The sequence below is a fragment of the Scyliorhinus canicula genome, chromosome 15 (genome assembly GCF_902713615.1).
Source record: "Scyliorhinus canicula chromosome 15, sScyCan1.1, whole genome shotgun sequence".
NCBI lineage: Eukaryota > Metazoa > Chordata > Chondrichthyes > Carcharhiniformes > Scyliorhinidae > Scyliorhinus > Scyliorhinus canicula.
The window spans coordinates 85,612,551-85,627,416 of NC_052160.1; the positions used below are offsets into that span (position 1 = coordinate 85,612,551).

Sequence of the window (14,866 nt, forward strand, 5' to 3'; positions counted from 1 at the left end):
GGTCCCAGGTTCGATTCCCTGCTGGATCACTGTCTGTGCGGAGTCTGCGCGTTTTCCCCATGTCTGCATGGGTTTCCTCCGGGTGCTCCGGTTTCCTCCCACAGTCCAAAGACGTGCACATTAGGTTGATTGGCCACGCTAAATTCCCCTTAGTGTCCAAAAAGGTTAGGAGAGGTTATTGGGTTAGTGGGATAGGGTGGAAGTAAGGGTTTAAGTGGGTCGCTGCAGACCCGATGGGCCGAATGGCCTCCTTCTGCACTGTATGTTCTATGTCTATGTTCACTTGAACCTCAGGGAAAGCATTGATTTGTTGACAGCTCAGTCTCTCTGATCTCTGCTGTCAATTTCACTATGTGTACGTACACAAGCTTAAGTGGTTTCAATGGTTTGCGTTTTTTGTTATTGATACTTTAAAGGGTAAGACTGACTGACACTTTTACTGCCTTTTAAACGAACATTTTTACCTCACACAGGCTCACACACATAGACACACGGCTGGATTCTCTGTTCCTGAGAATTAGTGTTGATGCCGGGCAGGATTCATGGACTTCTATGGCAGCAAAACTGGTGCCGCACCTGGATCGATTAAGGGGCTGGCACTGGCGCCATGTGGAACACAATTGATTCCAATTAGAAACAGTGCCGGATTCACCGGGTCCATGATTAACACCCAGGAGGCTGACAAGCTGCAGCCGCATATACACATTGCACTGCCCACACACACCATCCCAGCCAACAAGATGGCAGCAAGGTACGTGGCCCTGCGTTTCACCAACTTCCAACTGGAGATGCTGCTAGAAGCCATGCTGCAGAGGCAGGTGACCCTGTACCCTGGGGTGGAACAGGGGCTCCAAGCTATCGCCGTTTGCCGGGCCTGGATGCAGGTGGCAGAATTAGTCAGCGCCGTGGGTAACGCCATCCGGACCGGTCTGCAGTGCCGGAAAAAACTGCGTGACCTCCTCAGGGCAGCCAGGGTGAATATACAGCACTATGTCCCTGGCACTAACCCCCATCCCACATACCTGTACCCCTAACCCGGAAGGTGGCTCAATCCCCACCCTGCACCACATGCTGGCACTCAAACCGGCCGCCATGGCCGGGCACTCAAGCCACCAACCACCCACTCCATGGGCTGCGTGGGTTGGACTGTCTAACACTGTACATTTTCTGACTCCCCCTCCTCCCCAGGAGAAGGCCACTCATAACTGCTGGGAGCAGAAGACTGGAGGGGGACCTCCAGACCTGCGGCCCCTCACCACAGTAGTGCAGAGGGCCCTGGACATGGTCGGCAGGTCCGAGGAAAGGGAAATTTCCGGGGTGTAGGTCGGCATCAGACGGAAAAGTGAGGCACCCCTGAGTTGCAGTTCCCCATGTGCGTCACCCCCTCCACCACCACCCCCACGCCACCCTCACACCCACAGCTCCACGACCCCTGCTCCACCTCCACCCCCTGCACTCTTCCAAACACACATCACCGCCCCTCCACCGCCCCCCCCCCCACAGTCGCCAACTCCGCTCCTCCAGGAATCGATGGGTCCATGTGATGGAATGGCTCGCTTGCATGCAGGGATCACCCAGGTGAACAGTGGACAGTGAACAGCTACTGTGGGTAGGAATCAGACTTTGGCATACGATGCGGAGCACCATAGCTCATCGTAGATTGGGTTGTCATCATCCTCCATCCCATGGACCAGACCCAGTTTTATTGCCAATCCAGAGTCTCCATCCCGTAGTGTGGTAAGTATGTATCATGGAAGGGGTGCAGTTGGGGGGTGTCCAGCAGGGGGAGGGGGTGGAGTGGGATGTGTTGTCCATGCGCTTGTCCAGTGTCCACCCCCCCTCCCAAGTCGGTGAACCTGGAGGCGATCAGAGTGACCGAAGCGCGTTGACCCTGGTGTACACATTGTGCAGCATCCTGCACCTGCCGAGGCACCATGCCCTGCCCCACATCCTCTTCATCAGACAAGGACTGACATTCATCCTCTTCCTCCAGCATGTCACCCCTCTGCTGCGCAATGTTCTAGAGGATGCAAAAGGCCGCCACGATGTGGGCGACCCTCCCAGCGCTATACTGGAGGGCCCCTACAGACAGGGCCAGCCCAAGGTACCGGCAACTCGGGCAATCGCCCGGGGCGCCATGTGCGAGGGGGCGCCAGAGACTCGGGTCCCGCGCATGCGCAGTTGGGCCGGTGCCAACCAGCGCATGCGCGGCGGCCGCCCTCCCCAGGGCGGCCGCCCTCCCTCCGTCCCGTCCCCCCCCTCCGTCCCCCCCCCTCCGTCCGTCCGTTCCGCCCCCTCCGTCCGTCCGTCCCACCCCCCCCCGCCTCGGCCCCGCCCCCCCCACCTCGGCCCCCCCCCGCCTCCTCCCCGCCCCCCCCCGCCTCGGCCCCCCCCTAGGCCCCGCCCCGGCCCCCGGCCCCGCCCCCCCTCGCCCCCCCTCGGCCCCGCCCCCCCTCGGCCCCGCCCCCCCCTCGGCCCGAAGGGCGCCGAAGTTCAGCTTGCCCGGGGCGCCAGCAACCCTAGGGCCGGCGCTGCCTACAGAGCGGTATGAATCACATCTTCAGGATGTGATCACACCCCTGGTCACGGCATGGGTGTCATTGTAGTGGATCTCCGCATCTGTCTGTGGCCTCCGGATAGACGTCATCAGCCACAACTGCAGCGGATAACCCCTGTTACACCGGAGCCAACCCTCCCCAGCCGGGGGGGGGGGTGCCTCAAAGAGGCCAGGAATGGTCGAATGCTCCAGGATGAAGGAGCCGTGCACACTGCTCAGGTATCGGACACAGACATGCATTATGCCCATCTGGTGGTCACAAACCCACTGCTCACTTATCGTGTTAAAACCCTTTTTGTTTGTGAGGATTAATATTTGAAAAGTGTGGATTTGAAAGGGCAATATTACCTTCTCATATCTTTTTGCCCAAGTGTTATAAAATGTGATTTTCTTATCGGGTTGGTTGATGTTGTACACTGTGAGCAAGTTCCGGATGGAAATATCTGCATCTGTATCTCGACCAGCCTCTGTCATTCTGCGAGGAAAGATCTCCAGTGAGTAACAACTGGTCGAAGTCGAAAAGAATTGAGAATATTCATAGCAACTTGTGTTCATATCATACCCCTCACTTTCAAATCTCTGAAGAAATGTTGTGAATATTCAGTTAGTTACATATGTTTCTGATCGTCTTTGTGAACAGTCCAGCACTGAGTTAATTACAGATAATAAAATTATAGGCTGGGTACTACATTTGATTCAAAATCAGTAGAGACCCCCATCTCCTGTCCACAAAAACATATATCCCATTGGCATGATCTTATATAACACTTTTAACTTAACACTTCAAATTGAAACTGTTTGTGTAGGGATTTATCATGGAATTTTCCAGTTGTCTGTCATGGATTGGTTAACTAATAGGAAGCAAAGAGTGGGGATTAATGGGTGTTTCTCCGGCTGACAATCAGTAGCTAGTGGTGTCCCTCAGGGATCAGTGTTGGGCCCACAATTGTTCACAATTTACAGAGATGATTCGGAGTTGGGGACCAAGGGCAATGTGTCCAAGTTTGCAGATGGCACTAAGATGAGTGGTAAAGCAAAAAGTGCAGAGGATACTGGAAGTCTGCAGAGGGATTTTGATAGGTTAAGTGAATGGACCAGGGTCTGGCAGATGGAATACAATGTTGACAAATGTGAGGTTATCCATTTTGGTAGGAATAACAGCAAAAGGGATTACTATTTAAATGATAAAATATTAAAACAAGCTGCTATGCAGAGAGACCTGGGTGTGCTAGTGCATGAGTCGCAAAAAGTTGGTTCGCTGGTACAACAGGTGATTAAGAAGGTGAACAGAGTTTTGTCCTTCACTGCAAGAGGGATGGAGTTTAAGACTAGGGACATTATGCTGCAATTGTATAAGGTGTTAGTGAGGCCACACCTGGAGTATTGTGTTCAGTTTTGGTCTCCTTACCTGAGAAAGGACGTACTGGCACTGCAGGGTGTGCAGAGGAGATTCACGAGGTTAATTCCAGAGCTGAGGGGGCTGGATTACGAGGAGAGGTTGAGTAGACTAGGACTGTACTTGTTGGAAATTCGAAGGATGCGGGGGGGGATCTTATAGAAAAAAATAAAATTATGAAAGGAATAGATAGGATAGATGCGGGCAGGTTGCTTCCACTGGCGGGTGAAAGCAGAACTAGGGGGTATAGCCTCAAAATAAGGGGAAGTAGATTTAGGACTGAGTTTAGGAGGAACTTCTTCACCCAAAGGGTTGTGAATCTATGGAATTCCCTCTAGTGGCCAACAGGGGCCTGCTTCACTACTTTGCGTGTGGCTGTGCCTTCACCAGCGATGGGGCTGGGAATGGGGGTGTATCAAGTCATTGATTGCCTTTTATGTGATGAATGATGGAGAGTCACTATTGGAAGCTCGGCCCCGGTCACGGCATCGTCCATAAGTGCTGATGCTTCCATGTCGGTGTTCAAGGCTATATCATTGTTGCCCTGTCAGTCTGGGGATACTGGACCACAGTGTGTTGTGCCTCTTCACAGTGTGGCAGTATGGGGGCGGTGGAGGCACTGATTTGCCTGGCATGGTTTCCTCTGAGGCAGGTTCCCTGCCCTTGAGGTGGTCCACTTATTTTCATATGCTCTTTTCTCAGGTTCTAGCCATGTATGAAATGGGACCCTGTTCTCTCCAGCACAACTCCAGGGACCCAGTGGACACCGTCACCGAAATTACGGACATGACGGTGTCTCCTGGTTTCAAGCCTCTCTCAGGCATCCGGTGGTCATGGTACGTCTTTTGGAAGTCCTGCATTGTCTCTACTTTCCCGCCTCGACTTGGAAATGTCAGACTCCAGGCAGGTTCGTAGGTGTCGACCTATTTACATCTTTGCCAGTGCTCCCCCTGTTGTGAAATGAGGCATGGTCCAATAATGGACTAGGAACCTTTGATAGCCTTGTATCAAAGAAGCCCATATTCTGATTCCTCATGGCTTGTTTGAATATTTGAACTGCCCGCTCTGCCAAACCATCTGAGGATGGGTGGTACAGAGCAGTCCAGATGTGCCTTACCCCATTTCACCAGTACTTCCGATACCCCGTGGGTACTCAAGGAGTGCTGTTCTGCAAGGTAGTTATCGAGGCGATGGTGGGCATCTGGTGCATGTCCAGCCACTTGGAGTGGGCATCTATGAGGACCAGAAACATGGACCCTGTGAAAGACCCGGCGAAGTTGGTCTGCAGATGCACCCAGGGTTACCCTGGCCATTCCCAGGGATGGAGCGAGTCTGACAGAGGTAGGGCGCGATTCTCCGCTCCCCACGTCACGTGGGAGAATCGTGGTAGGGGCCCCCGACTAATTTCATGACCCCCTGGCGCCCTCCGCAATTCTCCCACACCCCGCTCGGAAGAATCGGCGGTCGCAAAGCCCGCCCACTATTTAAGACCACACTCTTTCCGCTGTCAGCCGAGGCCCGCCAGGCCTTCAACTGCATCAAGGAGGACATCGCCAAAGCCGCATGCGGGCGTTGGATGAATTCGTCCCCTTCCAGGTAGAGAGCGATGCCTCAGAGGTCGCTCTCGCAGCCACTCTGAATCAGGCAGGGAGACCGGTCGCCTTCTTCTCTCAAACCCTCTCCACTTCGGAACTTCGGCATTCCTCGGTCGAAAAGGAAGCTCAAGCCATTGTGGAAGCCGTACAGCACTGGAGGCACTACCTCGCAGGTAGGAGGTTTACCCTCATCACCGACCAAAGATCGGTTGCCTTCATGTTTGACAACTCGCAAAGGGACAAAATTAAAAATGATAAAATCTTGCCGTGGAGGATCGAACTCTCCACCTATAATTACGATATTATGTATCGACCGGGGAAGCTCAACGAGCCCCCAGATGCCTTGTCCCGCGGCACGTACGCCAGCGCGCAAGACAACTGCCTAAAGGCTATCCACAATGACCTCTGCCACCTGGGGGTCACCCCGCTCGCCCACTACGTCAAAGCCCGAAATCTGCCTTTCTCCACCGAGGAGGTAAAAGCCATCACCAGGGATTGCCCGATCTGCGCGGAGTGCAAACCGCACTTCTATAGACCAGACAAGGCCCACCTGGTAAAGGCTTCCCGGCCCTTTGAACGCTTGAGCATCGATTTCAAAGGGCTACTCACCTCGACCAATCGAAATGTGTACTTTCTGAACGTCATCGACGAATTCTCCCGCTTCCTGTTTGCCATCCCGTGTCCCGATATGATCACCCACACAGTCATCAGAGCCCTGCACAGTGTCTTCACCCTGTTCGGTTTTCCCAGCTACGTACACAGCGACAGGGGTTCGTCCTTTATGAACGATGAGCTGCGTCAGTACCTGCTCGACGAGGGCATCGCCTCGAGCAGGACTACCAGCTATAATCCCAGGGGGAACGGCCAGATGGAGAGGGAGAATGCGACGGTCTGGAAGACCGTCCTACTGACCCTCTGGTCCAGGAATCTCCCGACCTCCCATTGGCAGGAGGTCCTCCCCGACGCGCTCCATGCAATTAGGTCCCTCCTGTGCACCGCCACCAACCAGACCCCTCACAAACGACTATTTGTTTTCTCTAGGGGCTCTACCACGGGGGTTTCGCTCCCATCCTGGTTGAGGACACCGGGTCCGGTTCTCCTCCAGAAGCACGTCTGGACACACAAAACAGATCCGCTAGTAGAGAGAGTGCTGCTACTTCATTCAAACCCCCAATACACCTTCGTTAAATACCTCGACGGCTGTCAGGACACCGTTTCCCTCCGGGACCTGGCGCCTGCAGGATCCACCACCACCGCCGAGGTACCCCTCTCACTACACCCCACCCAATCCCCCACGCCCTGCGCCCCCGTGCCTATAGGTTCCCTGCCCACGCTTGGTGCCCCCGCGCCTATAGGTTCCCTGCCCATGCTCGGCACCCCCGCGCCTATAGGTTCCCTGCCCATGCTCGGCACCCCCGCGCCTATAGGTTTCCTGCGCCCCCCCATCGCCCGTCGCACCGGTCAGGTATGAAGCTCGGGCCGAAACACCCCCGGAGCCCACCATCATACCCACACCGATCGTCACCACCCAGCCACCCGAAGAGGATGCAACCCCGGTGCTCCGTCGATCCCAAAGGCCGACTCGGCCACCGGACCGACTCAATTTGTAGACCCGTCACCCCCGCCGGACTTGATTTTTTTTACAGGGGGTGAATGTGGTGAATTATACTGCATTGTAATTCACACTGTATTGCATTGCGCTGTATTATGTCCTTGTGGGCTCTGTATGTGAGCCGTTGCGCGGCTCTGCCCATAGGGGGAGATGAGGAGCTTGTTCTGGGCTACACCCTTGGCTCTGCCCATGGCTCTGCCCATGGCTCCTCCCACTAACCGGAAGTATAAAGTGCTGCAGCCGTAAGCCTGCTCTCAGTTCCTCTGGTCGCAGGCTGGCTCAGTTGTAAGACTATTAAAACCACAGTTTACTTCCCATCGTGTGTCTAGTGAATTGATGGTCACATCAGGTAGCTTCTGGAGTTCTTGGCATGCCAGGCAACATTTTACAATGCTCTCAATGTCACCATCAATTCCAGGCCACCACACATAGCTCCTCACTGGCGTCTTCATCTTCAAGGTCGCAGTGTGTTCTCGATGCAGGTCACTCAGAGGTTTTCATAGCTCTTCATGGTGGATCGAGTCAAAGGTCATCCTGCAGTCTCCAAAGATTACCCACAATTCCTTGTCATTTTGACATACTGTTGTGTGCTCACACCCACTTCTGCCGTTCTAACGAAAACAGATGCAAAATACCACTTGACTCCAGAACTATACAATTGTGATAATTAAACAACAAATGGGAGGAGGAGGCTCCAAGGACATCTCTATTCCCACTGATGACTGAAGTGCCAAATGAATAATACAATTCATTCTCCTTCTGAGCAATCCACCATGAAAAACCTCCAGTCAATTAGAAACTCTCGACATGACATTGAGAAACAGCTGCCCATGCTGGATACTGCAAAGAGTCCCTGCCTCACTAACACCCCGACTGTTGTGCTGAAGACTGGTGCCTCAGAATTAGTCACGCCCTTAGTCAAGACGTTCCAGTACAGTTGACAACATTGGATTTAACCTAACAATGCGAAAAATTGCTCAGGTAATACCTGGCCACAAGAAGCAAGATAAATATAACCTGGCAAATTACCACCTCATCAGTCTACTGTCTATCATCAGAAAGAAGTCTTACAACATCAGGTTAAAGTCCAACACGTTTGTTTCGAATCACTTGCTTTCGGAGTGCAGCTCCTTCCTCAGGTGAGTCTGTGCTCTGAAAGCTAGTGATTCGAAACACACCTGTTGGACTTTAAACTGGTTTTGTAAGACTTCTTACTGTGCCCATCCCAGTCCAATGCCAGCATCGCCACATCATGGCTTCCATCAGTAAAGTGATGGAAGGTATTATTGACTGTGGCATCCTCACCTCATTGCAGCCTTGGTTCAAACAAAGGCAAAAGAGCTGAATTCCACAGGTGAGGTGAGAATGACTGCTCTTGACATCAAGGCAGCAGGTGTAGCATGAAGAGGTAAAATTGAAGTCAATGGGAATAATGGGAAAAACTTGATGCGACCATCAATTTACTCAAAGACACGAGTGAAGTAAACCATGGTTTTAATCAGCTTAGAACAGTGCCTGCCTGCGACTGGTACAATACTGTGACCCGCCTACAGGTCAACTGCTCTTTATACTTCCTTTCAAGGCGGAGGAGCCAAGGGCGGAGCCCGTACATGCCCCAAAATATCCCCCTGTGGATAGAGCCACACAATGGCCCATAGGTGGAGCCCACAAGGTCAACAACATAACATAGCTGTAACACAATGGCAGAACATGATACTAATACTCTGGTGAATTACTAGTACTATACATTCACCACGTTCACCCACTGTTAAAAAAATGAAGTCTGGCGGGGGTGACGGGCTCATAAGTTCAGCCGGTCCGGCGCACGGATTGTGCGCTGCGATCGCTGAAGCTCTGACGTTGTTGCTAGTCCGGGTGTCGGGCTCATCCGTGCTGGCATCGGACGTGGGGCCGGTGGGGGCACAGGCGTGGACTCCGGGGGCGTCTCTTCTGGAGCTTCATTCCTGTGGACCGGTGTGGTGGGTGGGAGGGAGCGCGGGAGCCATATAGGGGCAGGGGCGTTGGACATGGAAGGTTGGGCGGGATATGGTGACGGGGCTGTGCAGTTGCAGGAGGGGGCGTATACGGTCAGAGTCGGGCCCTAGGACCCCGTTCTCCACGACGTAGCCGAGTATGGCTAGTCTGGTTGTGCGGAAAACGCATTTCTCCTTGTTATAGGTGAGATTGAGGGTTTGGGCAGTTTGGAGAAATCGGTGGAGGTTGGCGTCGTGGTCCTGCTGATCATGGCCGCAGATGGTGACATTGTCCAAGTACGGAAATGTGGCCCACAGTCCGTACTGGTCCACCATTTGGTCCATTGTTTTTTGGAACACCGAAACCCCATTCGTGATGGCAAAGGGGATCTGGAGGAAATGGAAAAGGCGGCCGTCTGCCTCAAAAGCCGTGTAGTGGCGGTCCTCAGGGCAGATTGGGAGTTGGTGGTATGAAGACTTCAGATCCACGTGCAATCTGGTTTACCATGTTTGCAATCCGGGGAAGGAGGTACGCATCGAGTTGCGTAAATCGGTTAATGGTTTGGCTGTAATCAACCACCATACGGAACTTTTCCCCTGAGCTTTCCAGGGGCTATTGCTGGCCGCGATGACACCCTCCCGCAAGAGACGCTGGACCTCGGACCTAATGAACGTCCTGTCCTGCAGACTATACCTCCTGCTGCTACTGGCGACTGGCTTGCAGTCGGCGGTGAGGTTTGCGAAGAGAGGGGGACGGTCGACTTTTAGGGTCGCGAGGTTGCATATGGTGAGTGGGGGCAGGGCCCCCCCGAACTTCAAGGCCCGAACTTCAGGGTTAGGCTCCTGAGGTCACATTGGAAGTCGAGTCCCAATAGGAGAAGGGCGCAGAGGTTCGGGGGCACATATAATTTAAAGTTAGTGTACTCTGTGCCCTATATTGCTAGGGTAGCAGTAGTGCTCCCTTGGATTTGCACCGAGTGCGACCCAGAGGCGAGGGAGATGGTTTGTTGCGCTGGGAAAATTGGGAGCGAGCAGTTTCATACCATGTCCGGGTGAATGAAGCTCTCTGTGCTTCCGGAGTCGAAGAGGCAAGGTGTCTCGTGCCTGTTAACCCGGACGGCCATCATGAGCTCTGGTGGTGCTTGGGTCACGACTGGTCCAGGGTGACCACGCTGAGCTGCGGGTAGCCAGCGGCGTGGTCGGAGGTGCTGGGGTGGCCCCGCGATGACTGTCCATATTGATCATATGCGTCGAGCGGCGTAGCAGATGGCGGCCAAGATGGCTGCCCCCGTTGGTCGAGCATGGTGGGTGGTGAGGAATATGGCGTCCAAGATGGCGGCCCCCATGGATCGCACGTGGCCGGCCGCGTGGGGGAGGATGGCCCAGATGGCGCCCCCCGTGAGTCGCACATGCTGTGAGGACTGGAAGATGGCTGCCCCCACGGATAGCACGAGGCTGAGGCATCTGCAGGGGGTGGAGTCGGCAGACACGCCACACTGTGGGGTCTGCGGGCCTGTGAGTCTGAGGATCAGGTCTGTGAGTTAGAGTTCTTAGACCTGGCCAGGCAGACTTTGGCGAATTGTCCTTTTCTCCCGCAGCTGCTGCAGTTTGCGTTGCGGGCTGGGCAGTGCTGTCAGGGGTGTTGAGACTGGCCGCAAAAATAACAGGGTAGTCCCCCATGATGGGCGGGCAGCTGCGCAGCACTGGCCTGGGCTAGTCTTTGGTTGGGGGCCCACGAGGGGGTCGCGTGGTCAGATGGGAACGCAGTAAGGCTCTGAAATGCAACCTCCAGAGAGGTGGCTAACTTTACCGTGTCGTCCAGGTCCTGGGCCCCTTTTTTGAGTAGGCGCTGTCTCACATAATTCGACCGGACCCCTGCTTCGTAGACGTCTCGAACGGTGAGTTCCATGTGCTGAGTGGCCGTAACGGCCTGGTAATTACAGTTGCGTGTGCGAGGGTTTTGAGGTCACGTTGGTAGTCATCTAGCGAGTCCCCGGGGCGCTGGCGGCGAGTGGTGAAGATGTGTTGCTCGTAGACCTTGTTCACGGGCCGTACGTAGAGGCTTTTGAGTATTGCGAGGGCATCTGCATAGGAGGAGGCCTCGTCGAGCTGAACAGAAATGCAATGGCTCACCCATGCATGGAGGAGGCTCAGCTTCTGTTCATCGGTGATGGAAGGCGTTGAAGAGGCAGCAAGATAGGCCTTGAAGCATCGAAGCCAGTGCACAAAAATATCTTTCGTCTCCACAGCCTGCGGATCGGGTTCCAGTCGATCAGGTTTGAGGGCTGATTCCTTCGTTGTGTTTAAGTTGATTAAATGGATGCAACCATTAATTCACTCAAAGACACGAGTAGAAGTAAACCGAGGTTTCAATCAGCTTAGAACAGAGCCTGTCTGCGACTAGTACAATACTGTGACCCGCCTACAGGTCAACTGCTCTTTATACTTCCTTTCAAGGGGAGGAGCCATGGGCAGAGCCCGTTCATGCCCCAACATATCCCCCTGTGGGTGATGCCACACAATGGCCCATAAATGGAGCCCACAAGGTCAACAAAATAGCATAGCTGTAACACAATGGCAGAACATGATACTAATACACTGGTGAATTACTTCATACTATACATTCACCCCAAAACTCTTCACTGGTTATAGCCATACCCGGTACATAAGCACATGGTGTAAAATCCCACAGATGTGAAACAAACACTCAGAGGACGCACGGGAAGATACAGCAAAAAGGATTTGTTCGGATATACAACTAAACTTCCATGTCCCCAAATGGTTACCCTCCTTGACCTGCACCCAGGCCAGGGTTTTTACACAGTGTAGCCTTTCCTGTTAAGCATAGCATAGCTACTCTCCATACAAGGTGATATTCTCATAAATCGCATCTGTACCCTCTCTAAAGCATCCACATCCTTCTGGTAGTGTGGTGACTAGAATTGTACACAGTGTTGCAAATAAGGCCTAACTAAGGTCCTGTACAGCTGCAACATGACTTGTTAATTTTTGTATTTTATGCCCCGACCGATGAAGGCCAGCATGCCGTATGCCATCTTGACCACCTTATCCACATGCGTTGCCACTTTCAATGATCGGTGGACATGCATGCCCAGATCCCTCTGCCTATCAATACTTGCAAAAGTTCTTTCATTTATTATGTAAACTACATGCATTGGACCTTCCAAAGTGCATTACTTCACATTGTCCAGATTAAACTCCATCTGCCTTTTCTCCGCCCAAGACTCCAACCAGTTTATATCATGCTGTATCCTCTGACAATCCTCTTCACTGTCCATGACTCCACCAATTTTTGTGTCATCTGCGAACTTACTAGTCAAACCACCTACATTTTCTTTTTTTTTAAATTTAGAGTGCCCAATTCTTTTTTTTCCAATTAAGGGGCAATATAGCGTGGCAAATTCACCTACCCTGCACATCTTTGTGTTGTGGGGGTGAAACCCATGCAAACACGGGGAGAATGTGCAAACTCCACATGGACAGTGACCCAGAGCCGGGATCGAACCTGGGACCTCGGCGCCATGAGGCAGCAGTGCCAACCCACCGCGTCACCATGCTGCCCTCAGCTACATTTTCTTCCAAATCATTTATATACACTGCGAACAACAAAGGTCCCAGAACTGCCCCCTGTAGAATGCTTCTAGTCACAACCTTCCATTCAGAAAAGCACCCTTCTGCTGCTACCCTCTGTCTTCTGTGTCCAAGCCAGTTCTGTATCCAACTTGCCAGCTCTCCTCTGATCCCGTGTGACTTCACCTTTTATACCATGTCTACCATGACATACCTTTTATATCAAGTCTACCATGACATACATTGTCAAAGGCCTACTGAAGTCCATGTATACAACATCTACTGCCTTCCCCTCATCTATCATCTTTGTCACTTCCTCGAAAAACTCAATCAAATTAGTGAGGCACGACTTTCCCTTCACAAGATCAAGCTGTCCATCGCTAATAAGTCCATTTATTTCCAAATGTGAGTAAGTCCTGTCTCTAAGAATCTTTTCCAATAATTTCCCGACCACTGACGTAAAGCTCACCGGCCCATAATTTCCTGGATTATCCCTGCTGCCCTTCTTAAACAATGGAACAACATTGGCTACTCTCCAGTCCTCTGGAACGTCACCTGTAGCCAATGAGGATACAAAGATTACTGTCAAGACCCCAAAAATTTCCTCCCTTGCCTCCCTCAGTATTCTGACGTAGATCCCATCAGGCCCTGGGGACTTAACTACTTTAATGCTTTTTAAGATGCCCAACACCTTAGTCCTTATGAATGCTTCCTTTTTCTTTTTGACAAGGTTCATAATATCCCTCATTACCCAGGGTTCCCTATACTTGACATCCTTATCTTTCGTCCTCACAGGTACATGCCGGTCCTGAATTCTAATCAACTGACATTTGAATGTCTCCCACATGCCAGATGTTGACTTTCCCTCAAACAGCCTCGTCCAGTCAACACTCTCCAGATCCTGCCTAATGCTGTTGTAATTCGCCTTCCACCAGTCTAGCACCTTCACCTGAGGACCACTCTTGTCCTTATCCATAAGCAGCTTAAAACTTACAGAATTATGATAACGTTCCCGAGATGAATTCCTACTGAAAATTTGATCGCCTGGCTGGGCTCAATCCCCAGCTCCTTCCCGAGTTGGGCTATTTACATATTCTTTCAAGAAACCCTCCTGGACACTCCTTACAAATTCTGCTCCATCCATGCCTCTAGCAGTAAGTGTGTCCCAGTCAATATAGGGAAAGTTAAAATCACCCATCACAACAATCCTATTGTTTATGCATCTTACCAAGATCTCTATCTCCCGCTGGCTGTTAGGAGGTCTGTTGTAAACTCCCAACATTGTGACAGCACTCTTTCTATTCCTGGGCTCTACCAGATTGCCTCGCTGCCTAAACCCTCCAAGGTGTCCTCCCTCGGCACAGCTGTGATATTCTCCTTAACCAATAATGCAATTCCCCGCCCCTTTTGCATTCCCCTCTATCCTACCTGAAGCATCTAAATCCTGGAATGTTTAGTTGCCATCCTGTCCCTCTTTCAACCACGTTTCTGTAATCGCAACAACATCATAATTTCACGTACTAATCAAGCTTGAAGTTCATCTGTCTTACCTGAAATACTCCTCGCAATGAAACCAATGCACTTCAGCCCAACAACCACGCTGAGTTGACCAACCACTCCCTGCCTGCTCTTCCTCTTAATCTTATTGGCCTTAGTCTATATCTCTCCCTCAGGTATTTCTCCTGCTGACCTACTGTTCTGGTTTACACCACCCTGCCATAGTAGGCAGTACAATCTGTTTCTCTGCCTTCCACTTTTCTCCTTACTAGATTTTGTTTCTGTCTCCTCTTTATTAACCTCTGACTTCCTGCATTGTTTCCCATCCCCCTGCCACATTAGTTTAAACCATCTCCAACAGCACTAGCAAACAACCCCCCCCCCCCCCCCCCCGAGGCAATTGGTTCCAGTCCTACCCAGGTGTAGACCGTCTGATTTTTAATGGTCCCACCTCTCCCAGAACCGGTTCCAATGTCCCAAAAATGTGAATCCCTCCCTCCTGCACCATCTCTCAATCCACGCATTCATCCTGTCTATCCTGTCATTCCTATTCTGACTGGCACGTGGCACTGGTAGCAATCCCCAGATTACTAACTTCGAAGTCCTACTTTTTAGTTCACCTCCTAACTCCCTAAATTCAGCATG

The 14,866-nt window shown here is 52.1% G+C and overlaps 1 protein-coding gene across 5 annotated transcripts in view; it reads right to left on the reverse strand.

Annotated features, from left to right (window-relative positions):
- The window catches only part of LOC119978544 (methyltransferase-like protein 27), a 75,657-nt gene that overhangs the window by 36,484 nt on the left and 24,307 nt on the right, over positions 1 to 14,866 (reverse strand). For 4 of the 5 annotated variants that reach the window (XM_038820270.1, XM_038820268.1, XM_038820267.1 and 1 more), the window contains exon 2: positions 2,906 to 3,032. In XM_038820270.1, the coding sequence (XP_038676198.1) occupies positions 2,906 to 3,031 (126 nt within the window). In that variant the 5' untranslated portion in view covers position 3,032. Of the gene's footprint in view, positions 1 to 2,905; positions 3,035 to 14,866 lie in introns of all 5 variants that reach the window. The other variant, XM_038820269.1, reaches the window with a different exon arrangement.